Source organism: Astyanax mexicanus, chromosome 5 (genome assembly GCF_023375975.1).
Source record: "Astyanax mexicanus isolate ESR-SI-001 chromosome 5, AstMex3_surface, whole genome shotgun sequence".
NCBI classification, from domain to species: Eukaryota; Metazoa; Chordata; class Actinopteri; order Characiformes; family Acestrorhamphidae; genus Astyanax; species Astyanax mexicanus.
This window is the reverse complement of record NC_064412.1, coordinates 56,145,257-56,164,240: the sequence shown is the minus strand read 5'-3', so window position 1 is coordinate 56,164,240 and position 18,984 is coordinate 56,145,257. Positions and strand designations below refer to the sequence as shown.

General features: G+C 40.4%; 1 protein-coding gene across 7 annotated transcripts in view; it reads right to left on the bottom strand.

Annotated features, from left to right (window-relative positions):
* tns1a (tensin 1a) overlaps positions 1–18,984 on the bottom strand; it is a 129,375-nt gene that overhangs the window by 98,959 nt on the left and 11,432 nt on the right. For 2 of the 7 annotated variants that reach the window (XM_049479866.1, XM_049479868.1), the window contains exon 1: positions 14,681–15,088. The exons of 1 other annotated variant lie outside the window; for it this stretch is intronic. In XM_049479866.1, the coding sequence (XP_049335823.1) occupies positions 14,681–14,776 (96 nt within the window). In that variant the 5' untranslated portion in view covers positions 14,777–15,088. Of the gene's footprint in view, positions 1–14,680; positions 15,090–18,984 lie in introns of those variants that run through there. 4 more of the 7 variants (XM_049479871.1, XM_049479864.1, XM_049479865.1 and 1 more) reach the window with 4 other exon arrangements.

Sequence of the window (18,984 nt, the reverse complement as noted above, 5' to 3'; positions counted from 1 at the left end):
AAAAAAAAAACATGGGCTTTACAGTTGTATGGCAAAATGCAGCAACTCAACACAGCATCAATTTCAATGACTAGAAGCGCAGCTAATTACTGGTTAGTATAACATTTTCTGAATGTTACAGTTGACCTTCATTGAACTGGATATTCTTATAACTTTTTTGCTAACATTTGCTAACATTGCTGCAACGTCACTTGTGTCAAAGTTTTAGTTTTTTAGTTTTGGGACTGTTACTTTTAACCTTTTTATAACATAAGTATTTCTTTAGCCAAAAAAATATGTGAGAAACAGTCTAATAACTTGTGATGTGTTTAGTTTGTGTTTTAGTTCCAGTGGCCGACTGCTACTGAGACCAAGCAAACCCCAAACCCTGTCTAAGGCTTACATTTAGATTTCTGTTTTAATCTAAAGTACATCAGCCTTCTGTTTCTACTATACTGTACCCTTAAGTACTCCCCTTGTTCTGTAGTTCTGTTCTCCTGATACAAACTGCTGTTATGCGTCCACTGAAGGACCATCTGTATCACTGTGTGTAGCCTAAAAATACCTTTTTCAGCAAACAATGGGAGACTGCCAACAGTCCACAGCCGAACAGCACAGATTTACAAAGTCAGCGTTTGATCTGAGACCAGCCCTGTCATTTCTTTCAGAAGGGTTTAAAGTTAGGATCAGGGCTGAGGGAATTTGTCCTGGATTGCTTTTTTCAGAAGAGCTGTTCTATTTAGAGCACAGCAGGAAAGCCTACCTGGAGTGATAAATTATCCTCTAATTTTAAAGCACTGGGCTGGGTGCTGTTGTTGTTCGTCTAGTCTAAGAGTTTTTTGAGACATTTAATCTTCTATCGCTCTGAAATGACAGATATCTGAAACAGCAGCACTGTGGCTAATTATGGAGACTGATTTTTTTTTTCTCTATTTTTATATCATTTTGTCTGTGTAGTTTAAGGGCTGTGTCCCAAAATATGTGCCTCATTATAAGCTGCACCGGATTATAAGATTTATTATCAATAAATATCTATTTTCTGGTCTATTTTCATACAAAAGGCGCACCAGATTTTAAAACATTATGCATTATGCGACACTAAAGAGGAACAGGGGTGTCGCCACAGTTTCCTTCATCGCTGGGTGGTGTGAGCTGTAAAGCTAAGCTAAGTTAAGCAAACAAAACTATAATTCTTAAAAAGAAACCTTTTCAGACAAATGAGACAAGTCAAACAAACCCTGGATGTTAATCTACACAGATATCTCTCCTGAAAACTGTTTATTTATGTGAGTAAAGCACTTCTGTTTATTAACAGTAAGCTTAGATTTACAGATTTCCTCTGAAGCTGGAGCATTAGCAGTAGTGGCTTTCCACTAACAGTAATGCTAATACTGCTCCAGCAGTGCTACCTGGGGTTTGCAGCAAGCTATAAGCTGATAATTATCACATCTGAACAGACAAAGAGCTAGCGCTTAGTACAGTTTTCAGGTAATGCTAATACTGCTCCAGCAGCGCTAGCTGTGGTTGGCAACAGGCTACAGGCCAATAATACTCTAATACTCACCTCTGGACAACCAAGGAGCGGTTAGCAGCTAATGCTAATACTGCTGGAGAGCTAAACTGAAACTCCTGTATTTACTGCTCCTTACTGGTAGAATTTATACATAAGACGCACTGGATTATAAGGTACACTGATGATTTTGGGGAAAATTAAAGGATTTTAGGTGCACCTTATAGTGCGAAAGATACTAAAAGAGTAAATAAATTTTCATCTAATTAAAATAATGCTAAAATATATCATTTTACTAGAACAGAATAATTTGATAAAAAGCTTGGCATTAGATGCAGTATCAAGCCATCATGGGCTGATGCCAGGTGAGCATGTGGACGTAGCCCCCCCTCTGGTCACAGTGTGCCCGTATGCAGGTGATCAGGACAGGTGATCATTAACTGAGGAGGCGGAGGGGCGGCGCTGGAGGGGCAGGGGGCGCTCACTTGACCCTGGACCCGAGCTGCGTGGCTCGCTAATGGGCTCGGGGAGGCTCTGCGCTCGGGGCCGGAGCACTCTCTCTCTCTGTGTGTCGTGCAAAACACCAAGCGGCCGATTAAATTATACACGAGCCGAGCAGAACAGAAATAACTCTGAGCCTCGCTGAAACCGACCGGCCAGGGCTACAGCTCATCCAGAGAGAGGCAGATCAGACTGGAGGAAAAACTGCACGTTTCTTGACGTATTTATGACATAATTTAATTTTACAGAGACTTTTTTATTCATTAGAGTTCATTTGGATGTACTGTATACCTGACACAATATCTATTTCCTTCTAATTTAATGTTTTTTTTCTTTATTTCTTTATTTAATTTATTAAGTACATTGTAAATTAATATCAAAGACTTAAAGGAAACTAAAAATTATTAAATGAAACTGATCTAAACCTGATGAACTAAGATGGTGATTTGAGGTGATTTAATTGGGATGAGCTGGAGCTTCACAACTATTGTTCAGCACCTCCAGGAACTCCTTCCTTTAAGACTCTGCTCTGCTTAAGACTCTCCCTCATGAAGACAAAGATAAATGCGAAACTAAAATATAAAACATGTTCTGGTTGGTTTAACACTTTTTCTTCAGAGAATAATTCAGCATATGTTCCTGTATAGCTTTAATATAGTCTTCATTATTAAATTTACAACATTTAAAAATCTGAAACAGAAAGAAAAAATTGCAATAAATTTTATTACAATACATTCATTGACAAAAAAATAATGGTTGTACCCAGAAGGAATCATTTGTCAGGAATGAAACTTGGTGGGTTGTCTTGGTTGGCCAATGGACCAATGGTGTCATGGTGCATGATGCCATATCACATTACATGTGTCTTCATTACAGACACTTTAACAACCCAATGCTCCAGGCTAATGAAGTCCTGCAACCAGTGACCCTTCCTTTTCTTAATTCATACACCATACAGTGCAATATTCCAACAGGACAGTGCTTGTACTGCTGCCATATCAACAACCTGCCATGAGGATACAGATGCTATGTCGTCACCTTTACTGAAAGTGTGTGAGATGCTATTGGACACTCTATTAACACTCCACCATCCCGAAAACACAGAATCTGCGTGGCTATTTAAACTGCATGGGATGGATTGTTACAGAAGACCATTAGGAACCTCTACATACAACTCCATGCTGAAACTTCTGGTGAACAGCAGCGCACATTCATTTTCCAGTGTTACAGAATCAGGCCTGTTCCTCTAGTTCTACAAACTACTTTTAACACAACCATTCTCCATTCCTGTCTCTTTCCTTCCTTTCTGTTTTCTCTATATCGATCTCTTTCACATGTATCGAGATGAGATTGCCCTGCTGCCACTGTGACACCGCACACTCATACACACATCACCACACCACAGCACACTGACAAAAATGATGAGTAAAATTTACTTTGAAAAAGTTTCGCAACTTTCTGCATTTACTTTTTTTTAAGTAAATTTAATTACAGATAAATTTAAGTAACTTCAACTTGGTTTCAAGACTTAAATAAGTGAACTGAACTTCAGTCAATCCTTTCTTTTAGTAACCTTTACTTTATTTATTTTATTTTTGCGGAATCAATCTTTCTTTTAGTAAACTTTGTTTAAATTCTGCATACATTATTACCTAATTACAATTACTTCATTTATACAATATTATTATATATAAGTTTAGTTAAAACACACATTCAAATATTTACATAATCTCAAAGATTTATTTTGTAAACAGACCAAGTCTCACTGTCTCAACACATGGATGGCATGTAATACATTATATTAAGTTTACTAGTATAAAGAATGTATTACATGCCATCCATGTGTTGAGACAGTGTAATATGTGTGTTTTAGCTAAAAATAAAATAAAAATTAGGAATTATAATGTATTATGTATCATAAATTATTTGAGTAATATTGTATAAATGAAGTAATTGTAATTAGGTAATATAGTATGCAGAAATGAAGTAAAGTGTACTAAAAGAAAGGATTGACTGAAGTTCAGTTCACTTATTTACTCTGTGTAACATTTAAGTCTTGAAACTGAGTTGAAGTTACTTAAATTTATCTGAAATTAAATTTACTTAAAAAAAGCAAATGCAGAAAGATGCAAAACTTATTTAAAGTAAATTTTACTCATCATTTTTTTCAGTGTACTTGGATGCATGTACAGTATTCAGTGCTGTCCCATAATATAGTCTTCACAAGCGTATGAATACTGATACACTGATACACACATCACCACACACCACAGCAGTGATACATGAGGTTAGCACGTCTCACAACAGACACAACAGGCAAGCAGAAACACAGGACACTCAGGACTCCTCACCCAGAACATGCAGGACAGGCAGACCCAGGTCCTGGCCCGTCCAGCCAGAGCCGCCGGCAGCCCCAGAGAGCAGGACGGCATCCTGAAGAGATCCTCCCTCCTCCTCCAGCAGCAGCAGGGCAATTCTTACAAAAATTCCCAAAATACAGTATTCCAGCCTGTGCTGCCACTAACAGCTCAGCTCCATCCCTTCAGTAATCAGGACAGAGAGAGAGAGAGAGAGAGAGAGAGAGAGGCTGCAGCGAGACTTTCTCTCCTCCACACTCCTCCACTCCTCTCTTGCTCTTTCTCTCTCGGGGTCAGGCATGCTTGACTTTCTCCAGGCAAAAAGAGAGAGAGAGAGGGAGAGAAGGATAGAGAGAGAGAGATGGAGAGAGGGGGTACTGTCTGGCTCTTATTTCCCTAACAAGCCCCCTTCCCTCGTTTCTGTAGCCCCTCCCTCGCTTCTCTCCTTCTTGTACCCCCCTCTTTTACTTCGTATTTACCCTTCCACTGCTTTATATACTCTCTATATATTTTCTCATCCTCTCTCTCTCTCTCTCTCTCTCTCTCTCTCGCTCTCCCTCTCTCTCTTTCGTTCTCCTGTACGCCTGCTCGCTCATGTCTTCACTAACATGACTTAAATTTTTCATCGACTTTCTCCTCTCCTTTTTTCCTCAATTTATCTCTCTCTCTCTATCTCTCTCTCTCTCTCTCTCTCTCTCTTCCTAAGCTTCTACTGTTGAAACATCTCATCTCTCATCTCGGAAAGGCTAAAAGTAACCAGTCTCAGAGAGATTTGAGAAAGAACAGGGTGAACATCAGCATCTCACAAACCTGACCCAGATAACACCAGACAAAACACGCCAAAACAATAGAGCAGAATGATTTAGCTTTAGAGGAAAGTGTCGAATCCCCAGCTCTGAATCATCAGCCAACAGACAAAGCGTATAAACAAGAATTGTAATCTAGTGCATAAAAAGTAGGACATATTTTGAATGGGTTCATCTTAAATCTCTGGTAAGTGATTGTCAAGCTTTAAAGTGTTTTAAAATAATGTTCAATTATCTAAATACATAATTGAAATTCAATTATTTCCAGCTCTGTGATGAAGTGTTGGAGTAACGGGCTATCTAGGCTTCAAGAAGTTAGTTAGCAGGCTAAACACAACAGTAAAGACCCTTTATCAGCTAAGTCAGGCTTAAATCCAGAGGTGTAATGAAGTACATTACAATACTTAAGTAGAAATGTTGGTTTTCTATACTATACTTTACTGGAGTAATTATTTTTACATTTTTTACACAATTACCTGAACTTTCTACTCCTTACATTTAATAAAAACAGCCTTGTTACTCCTATTTTATTTCAGCTAGTTTTCATTCTGGCTTCTCTTCATTCAATAAAACGCCTATCCAGATAAATCTCTCCATCCAGATAGAGTGAATCTGATTGTGATTGGATGTAGAGAAGGGATGAAGAGACATATACCATTCCCACTCCCTATTAGTTTATACTGTGATGCAGAGCTTTCAGATCTCAAATCATAATGCAAAGAAAACAAGTTCATATTCATAAAGTTTTAAGTGTTCAGAAATCAATATTTGGTGGAATAACCCTGGTGGTTTTTAATCACAGTTTTTTCATGCATCTTGGCATCGTGTTCTCCTCCACCAGTCTTACACACTGCTTTTGGGTAACTTTATGCTGCTTTACTCCTGGTGCAAAAATTCAAGCAGTTCAGTTTGGTGGTTTGATGGTTTGTGATCATCCATCTTCCTCTTGATTATATTCCAGAGGATTTCAATTTAGTAAAATCAAAGAAACTCATCTTTTTTAAGTGCTCTCTTATTTTTTTCAATTTCTAATCTTTCTTCCTGGCAAAGTCAGGTGTGTGAGGTCTGACACACTGACCTGTCCACCTCAACATCTCCATCTTCCAGCAAGAGCTGCTCAGAGTGGATCCTCTGTCTCTACAGAAAACACACATCGCCCTGTAACAGCTCTCCCGGGATAACCCCACCTCAGAAACCACACGCGTTCAATAATACTCCATATATCTCCTCTCTCACACTCTCAGACAAACTATCTCTCGCCCGGTGGATCGGATTTTCATTGTGATTAATCATAATCTCTTAGGTGGCCAATCACACTTTCAGAGTCCTCTGCTTGTGATCTTTCATGTAAGCACTAAGCAGATTTGTGGGGCACTTCTACTCGCTCTTAATTCAATAAAGTGCTTTACATAATTCAATTTCACATCTAATGTTGTCTCTTTCCATTAGATAACCCTCATAAAGAGCTGTTAAATAACAGAAGTGCATATCACAACAATAAAAGTTACAAATGCACCATTTAATAATACACAAGTTAACATCATCCAGTAAAACTGGTTAAACTTTACAATAAAAGTACACTGATTAAAAGGACTTACAATAATTACTTAATCATTAAGCAATGCCTTTAATAATGAATAATTAATTGACACTACTTTAAATAGTATTAAGTAATGCATTAAAAACATTAATACAACTATAAATACAAAACAACATTTGAATTTAAAACCAACAAAAGAAGGAAACATTCACAAAATTCTTGTATAAATGTTTTGTATTATCAACATATCATTTATACTAGTCTAGTACAACATCATATTAACCATGTAAAACAGCAATCATCTCACAACCACTTAGCAACACCATAGCAACCATCTGGGAAGCTGATACCACAGCAAACACCCAACAAACACCACAGCAAACAATTCAAAGCCCAATAGCAACACCACAGCAACCACTTGTAAGGCCAAAGCATCAACCTGCAACACTGCTGCAAAACATGTCAAGCACCCACAGCAAAACCACAGGAAGCAGTTAACAACACCACGGAAACCACCTATAATACAATAGTAACCACACAGCAACAGCCTAGCAACTGCCAGGAACTGGAATCCACTTTATCCAAGATTTCACAACATTACTCATGAATTAAGAAGGTTATTAAACATTTAGTACTACTTAATAATGTCTTAATTAGTATCAATCAGACATTAATTAACCATTTGGCAGTGTTTATTTTTACCATATGTTCAGTTAATGTACTCTTGTTTTAATAGTGTACATAATAGTTTAAAAGTGTTTTAATAAATCCTACAAAACAATGAATCATTCATTAATAATTCATGCTATAAAGTATTTATATCAATATGAATAAAATAAAGAGTGGTAAAGCTGTTGATAGTAATAATAATGTAATAATAATGATGATAAAATATCTGAATAATACAGATTATTCAGATACTCTCTACTGTAATGATGGAGCTGAAAGCATCTGACTGCATGTTTGTGATTATTATGCTGTAGGCTGTGGAAAATGATAAAGCTGAGGTAAGGTATTCGGTTTGTGGTCCGTTTGTCCACGTGTGTGTGTGTGTGTGTGTGTGTGTGTGTGTCTGCCACGAAATATGAAACAGGCTATTGTGCTCCACACCTCCCTCAGAGCTGATCAGGATTCCACTCGTTTTTGCCCTCCTTTCTCCAGCATCGGCCGCTGAGAATCACTCATAAACCCAACAGCCCCCCCTAGTGGACGTTACTGAGCCAATGATCACAATCACACACCGCCACTAATGAACTGCTGAGACCCAATCAGAACCAGCAGCATCACTGACACTACTGTACTGCTGAAACCCACCAATCAGAACCAGCAGCATCACTGACACTACTGTACTGCTGAAACCCACCAATCAGAACCAGCAGCATCACTGACACTACTGTACTGCTGAGACCCAATCAGAACCAGCGGCATCACTGACACCACTGTACTGCTGAGACCCAATCAGAACCAGCGGCATCACTGACACTACTGAACTGCTGAGACCCAATCAGAACCAGCGGCATCATATTGTTATGTAGTTGCTATAGCTCTGCAGTTAATATGGTATTGAAAACTGGTAGCTATTGCACTGCTACTGTGTCCCAGGTGGTTGCTATATTGTTGCAAAAGTGCTTCCCAGGTGGTTGCTGTGGTGTTGCTTAGCCTTTGTTGAATGTTTGCTGTGGTATTGCTACATAGTTGCTATAGCTTCCCCGGGGGGTTGTATTGGTATTGATAACTGGTAGCTATTGCATGTCTTTTGTATCCCAGGTGGTTGCTTTGGTGTTGCTAGTTGATAGCTACTGTTACGTAGTTGCTATAGCTTCCCTGGTGGCTGCTATGGTGTTGCTAGTTGATAGCTACAAGTTGATAGGTACAGGTGGTTGCTATAGTTTTGAAAATTGGTACGTATTGTATTTCTATGGTATCCCAGTTGGCTGGGACGTTTGCTGTGGTATTGCTACAGGGTTGCTAAAGCTTCCTAGGTGGTTGGTATGGGGTTGCTATTGGGTAGCTATTGCAATTATGTGGTATCCCAGGTGGTTGCTATGGAGCTCCTTAGTGTTTGTGAGTTGGCTGCTGTGGTGTTAATAAGAATTTTGCTGTGATTATTTACAGGTGGTTGCTTAATTGTCACTAGGTGGTTGCTATGGTGTTGTTATGGTGCTGCTTAACAACTAAGAACTTTTGATATGCCAGTGTAGAAGGTTGAGGGAATGTAAAGTATGCATTAATCCCAGCAGAGCTGCAAAGCAGCAGGATGAGCGCTGTGTTTGTATGTCTGCAGGTCACTCTCAGACGTTTGGTCGGATATCTGCAGGATGTTTCTGTGGTAACGGGGTTACCAGGGCTGGAATAAAAGTATCCAGGCTGCTGCTGTTGTCTGTGCAGCGGTGATACGGGCAGATAAAGGAAGAGCTCGTTCATCACATGATGTTCAAGACTAAAGCATTTCTCCTTGGCTGTCAGCAGGGAGCACAGCACGGGCTAATTTATGAGCGACCGGGACATTAGTGAAATGAGTGGAGAGGGCGACAGGTCCTCCAGCGTAATGGCTACCAGGGAGAGATGCATGCTGGGAGCATTCAAAGTGTTCTTGGTTGGGGAAAGGAGAGATTAATTCTGGGGTTAAAGACAAAAGGAATTCAGGGGATGCAGGGATTGTTTCTCTCTTTACCAAACTTCACGTCCCTACCTGCTTAACTCCAACCTCTAGACCAGGAAATACCCCAGGATGGGATGCTCTCAGGTCCAATCACATTTATCTTTTATTTTTGAGTGTAACCCTTCCCCTAGAATAGAGTTATATACTCTATGGAAGGAAATGAAAATTAAAATGCATGAAATCATCCCTCTAAGAATTGGGGAACCCTTCAAGCACCCGATCCAGATATAGCTATAATAACAGTGGAGCTCTAAAGTTCAGCAACCTAACTGCTGCTGCTGATTACTTGTTAACTTTAGGATGTGTTTTATCATCTTTATGTCTTAAGAAAGAAGGCATGGAATGAAGTAATTAATTCCTCTATTCCTCTGTAGTTTCAGCAGCTGATATACGCTTTTATTAGCATTTATTTCATTGGGTTTTTTTGTCTGTCCCACCTTGCCTATTTATCCTGCTGCTGAACTTTCCATGGCCTCCAAGAATGTTTAATTTGCTGTCTATAACTAAATTCAACACAACCGTGGCCTTTAAACATTCTAGGCATAACCAGTTTAATAAAACACTGCTTGTTCATCTACTTGCAAGCACAAATCAGCAAAAAACAAAGTCCTACTCATGTGTACACTGTATTTTTTTTATTGCTTTGCCTAATAATTATACTTTGAATGTTATGGTCAGGTAAATAAAATAGATTTAAGTCAAGTCTTCTAATCTGTAAAATACAGATTTTAAATACTGTTTAGTAGTAAAATTTATTAAGCAGCTCAGAAAATGATGCTTGCTCTTACAGCCTACAACATAAAACTCAAAGATCTCCGTTTGAATGTACATGTGCCCACAAATGTTCATGCTATTTAAAATAGTTGAATACATAAAACTTATTTGGGGGTTTACAATGTATTGTGTGCCCAACATCCCACCACAGTAGAGGTCGAAAAAGGCATGACACTTCCCAGATGCCCAAGACCCGATGGGAGTCCAACTGGGAACCAGAATGGTTTGCTCCCATGTTGGTCCCTCATATGAGTGGGTCCAACAATGATGGGTCCCTACTGGGTCAATGATGGGACCAGGATGGGACTCCATATGATTTAAACTTAGCACTTGGGGCCTAGATAGGATTAATGTGGGATTATTAAGGTAGGCTGTAGTGATGGAGCCCATTTAGGAAGCCCAACTGGGTCCGTGTAACACACATGTGCAAAGGCAATAGAGCCCATTCCCACCTGAACCCACCTGGCCATTATTCCCACCATGTGATCCCATTCCAGTCAGATTAATGCGGAGTATTTGTACAGTAGCAGTTCTGTTCAGACAGGGAATCTCATGTATGAATCTACAGTATGAAGCACTACAGCTAGAGAGTGAGATAGAGACGGATGAAGAGGCAGAACTCTGAGCTCCATCACTCTGCTCCTGTCTGGCTGGAGCGTTGGCAGCTGTCCCTTCCCTGGCTGGGGTGAGTAAAGTTGCCAGAGGTGAAGCTCAGGTCATACTGAGAGGAGTCTGACTCTCGCTGAGCTACATGAGAACACAGCGCACCAGCTAACAAGCTCCACAAACACTCGCACCACTCGCACCACTCTCACTGCCGTCCTCACGCTCAGTGTGCACCAGCGTCAGCAATTATCAACTCATTACAATCCGGCCTGAAATATTACTTTCATCATCCAGCCAGGGGAGTCCTGGAGCACGTAGACAGATCTAGTTATAAGATTTATCAAAATTATCCCGTGAATCATCACCCACACATTTATGACGATGTATTCTCTGCCACTCATATGCAGTTCCTGAATCAGTTTCTCTGATTTTGCTATTTATAGGTTTGTGTTAGAGCAAAATGAACATTGTTGTTTTATTCTATAAACTACAGACAACGTTTCTCCCAAATTCCAAATAAAAATATTCTCATTTAGAGCATTTATTTACAGAAAATGAGAAATGGCTGAAATAACAAAAAAGATGCAGAGCTTTCAGACCTCAAATAATGCAAAGAGAACAAGTTCATATTCATAAAGTTTTAAGAGTTCAGAAATCAATATTTGATGAAATAACCCTGGTTGGTTTTTAATCACAGTTTTTTTAATGCATCTTGGTTTCATGCACGTTCTCCTCCACCAGTCTTACACAATATTCCAGAGCTGTACCATATTTTACGGCTTATAAGGCATACCACATTATTATAAGGTACACTATCAGTAATTGTGTATTTTCTGGTCTATTTTCATATTATAAGTAAAAAATAATGTTCTTAAAATTCTTAAAAAAAGAAAACATTTTCTTTCAAAGTCAAACGAGTGCTGGATGTTTATCCACACAGGTTTCTCTCCTAAAAACTGTTTACTTAAGGGTAGAATCAGCCAATCAGATGCTATAACGCCTCTATTTGCTTTATACCGAGTCAGTATAATGTTTAGTATAAGGTCAGATGCTTGCAAGGAAATGAAGACACTTGGAAGATTGGAAGGTTCTAACTTGTTAATAATAGGTGACTTGCTTTGTGTTGTGCCCACTAGATAGAAGTGATGGACTACAATGATTTTTGATCCCCCTCTTCTGATTGGTTAAAAAAGTAAACTAAAAAAAGTAACTTTGCTTTTACTGAGATTTTAGGCATATGGTGGTGTGTTTTTATACAAAATATATCAAAGTTTTCCCCTTCAAAAAAATCTCAGCATATCGCTTTGTGTAGAGTATCACAATATATCACAATATATTGAATCGTAACTGCTGTATAGTGTATCATGGATAAGTCCTTGCTAATACACAAACCTATATCCATATTAAGGGTTAAAATGTTTCTGGCCATGATGGATAAAGTAGATTTCTGACAGTCACTTATCTGTTCACATGGACATTTCTTGCCAGATGCCACTAGTCACAATCATTACTACCCACTGCACTGTCCACTATGGGTTGTAATGCTACAATGATGTATTTCTGGTATACACAACACTGTCGATTAAAGAATTGTTGAATAAAAAATGAAATGTCACATTTCTCTGGCACCCACTATTAGGCCTCGCTCGAACTCTGATAATTCCACTATTCAAACCTACTCACAAGATAACACCTCACAACTTATGTAGATGAATTTCAGAATGCCATGTCAGGGTATAATGTAGGTCTCTGTTTAAATGTATTTCTACTGCAGGAAGACTGAGAGGAAAACGCTTTAGTCAGGGCACGGTGGGGTAAAAGCAGGTGAGCTCAAACGTCCTGCGAGACAAGATTCCCCACTCTGCCAGAAGTTTACCATCAAAAATTAAGGAGTGTTCCAGAAGTAGAGCACACATCCTGCAAGCCATGTGTGAAAACTGTTTAACAGAGCAACACGTTTTCTCTCTGCGCTAACTCTACTAATATTCTGAAAGTGATGTACGTGATTAGCATGTCAAATTTTAACGTAACATGCCTGTTAATACAGCTCTGGAAAAAAAAATAAGAGAGCACTTAAAAATTATGAGTTTCTTTGATTTTACCTAATTGAAAACCACTGGAATATAATCAAGAGGAAGATCAAGCCATCAAACCACCAAATTGAACTGCTTGAATTTTTACACCAGGAGTAAAGCAGCATAAAGTTATCCAAAAGCAGTGTGTAAGACTGGTGGAGGAGAAAGAACATGATGCCAAGATGCATGAAAAAAAACTGTGATTAAAAACCACCAGGGTTATTCTGGTTTTCTTTGCAGTTGAGCCACTTCTCATTGTATGCAAATAAATGCTCTAAATGAGAATATTTTTATTTGGAATTATTATAGGGAAAAATGTTGTCTGTAGTTTATAGAACAAAACAACAATGTTCATTTTACTCAAACTTAAACCTATAAATAGCAAAATCTGAGAAACTGATTCAGAACCCGAAGTGCTCTCTTAATTTTTTTCAGAGCTGTATATCTTGTCTTGTCTTGTTATGTCTTGTCTGCAAATCATCCATCTGCATCCCTGCCAATTTCTTTGGCCTATATTTGCCAGAACGTCCCTCAGTCTGAAATCCACCATGGTGCAAATGGTTGCAGTGGTTCTGACTGTAGTGTTCTCACACGACAAAACCCTGCGAAAGCAAAAGCTCTCAGCCTGAACGAAGAGCCCTCAGTAAAGGGGGGGGTTTTGGGGGAGAAAGAAAGGAGAGAGAGAGTTGGGAGCCAGGGATCAGAAAAAAGAAAGAAAAAAAGGACGTGTCATAAACGAGCAGCGGATGAGCGCAGGCTGAAGACGGCTGTGTGCCGGCTGTGCTCGGGGGCTGAATGGAAAGCGCTTGGTTGGGGGGGTTAGTAGCGGGAGCTGAGAAAGCCTCGGTGAGGTACGTGAGCTGGGAGAGATAGAGAATTGGGGGGGATGGGAGAGAGAGAGAGAGAGAGAGAGAGAAAGAGAAAAGCGAGAGTTCTGCGGCAATGGTGGGGGGGGTCTGCAGCAGACATCGGGAAAAGCGCCGAGGTACGTAATGAGCAGACCAATCACAACTTGACCCCTACTCTCACCACCCCCCCTGTTCCCCGTTCCCCGTTCACCATGCACCTCGCACGGGGCACCAGCAGTTAGCCAGCACCAGCGATGCCCTCATGGTTATCGGTTATGATCATCTGAGCATGTCCTTAGGCTGAATCGTTTCATAAAAAATAAAAAAAAATATTCAAAAGCCGTGCCACCAAAAGCAACCAATTAGAGCTGAAGGCACCAGCGAGCACCCTCGGGCTGGTCCGCACCACGGAAAAAAATGATGATGGAACTGGTGGTAATTTGGGATTAGCCTGAGGGTTGTGTTTAATCCTTAAGAGAAAGGCTTTGGAAAAAGGAAAAACGTAAAAAGGGGAAAATGGAGAAAGAGAAAAACTGAAAAATGTGCAGAGACGTAGCGAAGCACGATGACTGTAACGATGCACTTCTGATGATTTGATTGATTCGGGCATCCAGCACATCCAGCATGACTGCTCTTCAAACACTGTGCTGATGAGGCACTGTCGCAGCATCGAATCATATCATATCATATCAAATCAACTCTCTCGAAATGTCAAGAAAATCATAAAGGGCTTAGACTGGTTACATGGATGCACACCTGAGAGAGCGTTTAGCGAGTACAGGTAAGAGATTGGGAAATTTCCAATGAGCGTAATAATAGAATAGAGATTGATCAGTCTGACACTAAACGTAAAGTAAAGGTGACCCTCATATATATGCATGTGTGTGTGTGTATATGTGTGTATGTATGTGTGTGTATGAGTGTGTGTGTGTTAGTGTATATGTGAGTGTATGCATATGTGAGTGATGACTGGTTTTCCATGGTAAAAAAAAAAAAAAACGCCGGTCCATACGCAGCCTTACCTTATCCCTCCTAGCTGCTCTCAAAGGGAAAAAGCATGAAAACAGGAACTTTCCCCAGCTAATAACCGCCGCTAGACACCAATTCAGCCGGGCCATGGCGGCGTCTTTCGGTCAGACGTCCTCCGTCCCCTTCCTGATCCAGTCCAGGTAAATCCAGTAGCGACGTCTTGGCAAGAGGACCAGCCCCCTCTTAGCCTGTTTCCCTGGCTGTGCTCATGCAGAATGCAGAACGCCACTTACAGCATCGCCAGTCCCATACCCAGGAGAGAGAGAGAGAAGGATGGAGGGATGGAGAGAGAGAGAGAAAGCAAAAGAGAGAGAGAGCCAGCGACAATGCACGGTCCTCTCGCAAGCAGCCAGGATCTCCTCCTTATTCTTATCCTTCTCCTGCTGCTGCTGCTGCTCGCTCCTCACTCGCACGGCTTGCACTATAGCTCACTGCGAGGATGCTGCAAGCCTGCAACACACACTCCTCGCTCAGAAAAAAAAAAGTGGAGGAGGGGGAGAGGATGGAGAGAGACACGGAGAGTGTCTCACAGAGAGAGAGAGAAAGAGAGAACAGCAAAGAAGAGAAGAGAAGAAACGAGGGAAATCGAGTGGAAGGGGAAAGCTGGGAAATTGCAAATGAGAGAAGAGGAAAAAGAGACAGAGAGGAGCAATGATGAACGAAAAGAAGGAGATCATGCAAAGAAAAGGGGGATGAAAGGACAGAAAGAGGGACAGAAAGAGGGACACAGAGGACGAACGAGACTAAGCGTAAAAAAAGAGAGAGAGAGGGAGAGAGAGAGAGAGAAAAGAAAATAGAGAGAGAGGGGGGGATAGTGATTAAAAGAAAAACAGCCCCTGAAATCAAAGCAGACGTATAGAGTAAGAGCGTGCGTAATCACACACACACACACATTCACACGCTGTCACACACACTATCACACACTATCACACTCGCACATGCATGCATGCAAACACACACACATATATTTTAGAGAAGGAGGGATGAGAGAGAAAGAGAGAGAGAGAGAGAGAGGTACAGAGGGAATGAGGTACAGAGAGAATTCAGCACACAGCACACAAAGTGGGTCGACGCTACGCTGGCTATGCCATGTATATGAGCTGAACAGTGTGTGTGTTAGTGTGTGTGTGTGTCGCCTGTGTGTGTGTGTGTGTGGGGGGGGGGGTGTCGCATGTGTGTGTGTGTGTATGCTGTGATTAGCGCTGTAGCGTCAAACGCTGCCTGTCCAACTGCAGGTGCACCGCACCACTGCAGAGTCGCTACGGTTCACTAAGAAACCCATTCTCACTCTGCACAGACACAGAGAGAGAGAGAGAGAGAGAGAGAGAGGAGGCGGGAGATGAGGAGAGCGAGTGAGAGACATTAGTGTAGAGAAGAGAGGGAGACAGAATGCAAGCGAGCGAGAGAGAACGAGGAGAAGGCATGGAGAGCAAGAATAAGAAAAAGGGGGGAGAGAAAGCGTGAGTGTGAGAGAGGGGGAGAAAGATGGGGAGAACCAGAATAAGAAAGGAAATGATAGAGAAAATTAGTAAGAGGGAGAGAGAAAGGGAAGAAGGCGAAAGATGTGAGTGAGAGAAGGATGGTGGGAGAAGGATGACGGAGAGAGCAAGAACAAGAGAAAGGGAGATGGAAAGAGAAATTAAGAAAAATAGAGAGGGAACGATAGAGGAAGAAAGAAAGATAGAACAGAAAAGAATGGAAAAAATTTAAATGAAAAAGCAAGAAAGAGAGAATAATTGAGAAAATAAAAAAGAAAAGAGTTTGAAGGCCAGAGAGAGTGAGAGAAAAAAAGAGAGTGAGAGAGAAAAAAAGATAAAGATAGAAAGATAATTATAGAGAGAATAAGAATAAAAAAGAGGCAGAACAGAAAGAGAAAGGGTGAGAGAGAGAAAAGGGAGAATGAAAGGTGAGGGAAAGAAAAGATAGAGAGAGAGGGAAGATGTGAATAAGAAAGAGAGGGGGCGAGAGAGAGAGCAAAAGCGAGAGCAAAAGAGAAAGAGAAGAAAGCAAAATGAAAGAAAGAGAGAAGAACGAAAGGAGAGTAAATAAAAGAAATAGGGGTGAAAGAGAAAGTGGGAGAGCAGCAAGAGAAATAGAAGGATGGAGAGAGAAAAGTTCAGGAAAGCAAGGAAAAAAAGAGAGGGGGAGAGAGAGAGAGCAAAAGCGAGAGCAAAACAGAAATAAGAAAGCAAAAAGGAAGAAAGAGAGAAGAATGAGAAAGAGGGAAAATTGAGAGAGCAAAAGAAGGATGAAGGGAGAGGGAAGATTTGGAAAATGGGTGAGAGAGATTAGTGTTGAGCACACCAAGAGGGTGCAGAGAAAGAGAGAGAAAAGGATGGAGAGAGGCAAGAGGGGGAAAGAGGAATAAGACAGAAAGGGGGAGAAGGATCAGAAGCAAGAGCAACGGAGAAAGAGAAGAAAGCAAAAGGGAAAAAAGAGAAAAGAATGAAGGGAGAATGAGAAAGAGGGGAAACTCTGAGAGCAAGAGAGAGAAAATGTGTGAGAGAGAGAGATCAGTGTAGAGCAGAGCAAGAGGGTGGAGAGAGAGAGAGAGAGAGAGAGAGAAGGATGAAGAGAGAGGGAAGATGGGGAAAGAATGAAAGAATGAATAAGACAGAGAGGGGAGAGAAAGATCAAAACCAAGAGCAAGACTGCGTAATGGTTTTGCATTTATTCTAATCCCCCCATTCTGCATCATCACCACAGCACCCGTCTATACTGAGGCTATGAGCTTTCCCTCACACATGTACTCAAGGGGTCCTTCATCATCATCATCATCATCCTCATCATCATCATCATCCTCATCCTCATCATCATCCTCATCATCCTCATCATCCTCATCATCCTCCTCATCATCATCATCATCATCATCATCCTCATCATCCTCATCATCATCATCCTCATCATCATCATCATCATCATCATCATCCTCATCATCCTCATCATCATCATCCTCATCATCCTCATCATCATCATCCTCATCATCATCATCATCCTCATCATCCTCATCATCCTCATCATCATCATCATCATCCTCATCATCCTCATCATCCTCACAGAGTTCTCCTGCTCTCCTCACAGCTGGACCACAGCTTCACCCCTCCCTCACTGAGACCCTCTGCTGTTTACTGGCCCACAATAGCAGAGGTGGAAAATAATTAATTACATTTACTTAAGTTACTATAATTGAGTAGATTTTATGAGTAATTTGTAATTTTTAAAGTAGTTTTTAAAATAGGTCTTTTTACTTTTACTCAAGTACATTTTGACACAAGTAATTTACTTTGCTCCCCGTTACTGAGTAAAAAATAAAATGCTGGGGGAAAAATAATTTGTCTGAATTAAAAGAAATTGGCACAGATGCATGTAAATAGCAGTTAAAGCAGAGCAATGGAAGGTTAAAAAATAATAATGAACTGTAAAACTATAAAAAATACAGTTTATAGTCACCTATTTTACCATAACCTTTTAATAGTAAAGAAAAAAATGGATCATAGAAACTTTTACCACTTGTTTTATGGGGTGGTCTGAACAAATACTGCCTGAAAGATCCAAATTATTATGTAACTTTTACTCAAAGTACAATTTAAATTGAGTACTTTTTACTTTTACTCAAATAGATTTTTAGATGGGTACTTTTACTTTTACTTGAGTAGAACTTTAGCAAAGTAAATGTAATTTTACTCAATTACAATTTTTCAGTACTTTTTCCACCTCTGCACAATAGTCAGTCGTTCTTTTTCCGCCTGTCAGAAAGTGAGCGTCTGTCTGTGCACTGGTCAGCAGATGCTCATGTAGACATTTCTATAGCAGCAGGAATAAGTCACGCTCACGCAGCCGCCTGCTGTACAAACCTCCAACAAATCACCCCAGCGTGACTCCCTCACCTTCCCCACACACTGGACCCGCTCGCTCTCATACACTCGCTGACATACGCCCGTAATTTGCATTGTAGATGTGCATCGATTGGACTGGGGAGATGAAGAGTGTGAGGCCGGACGGGTGCTGGAATCTCTTTCAGCAAATAAAAAGGGATTACTGAAGCTCTTTATGAGAGTAAAATTATTTATATAGCATTATGTACACTAGCAGTCAAAAGTTATAAGAAACCCTGATTTTTTTTTTCCTGTTATTTTTGCCATTTAACCCTAAAAAAATAACCTTAACCATCATTAGTAACGATAGGTATACACTGTATAACAAGTTTTGGAACCCTCCTTTAATTGTACAACATACAACACAACAAATAAAAAAGGTACTGATTCAAACTGGTTCGAATCCCGGTCATGCAGCTTGT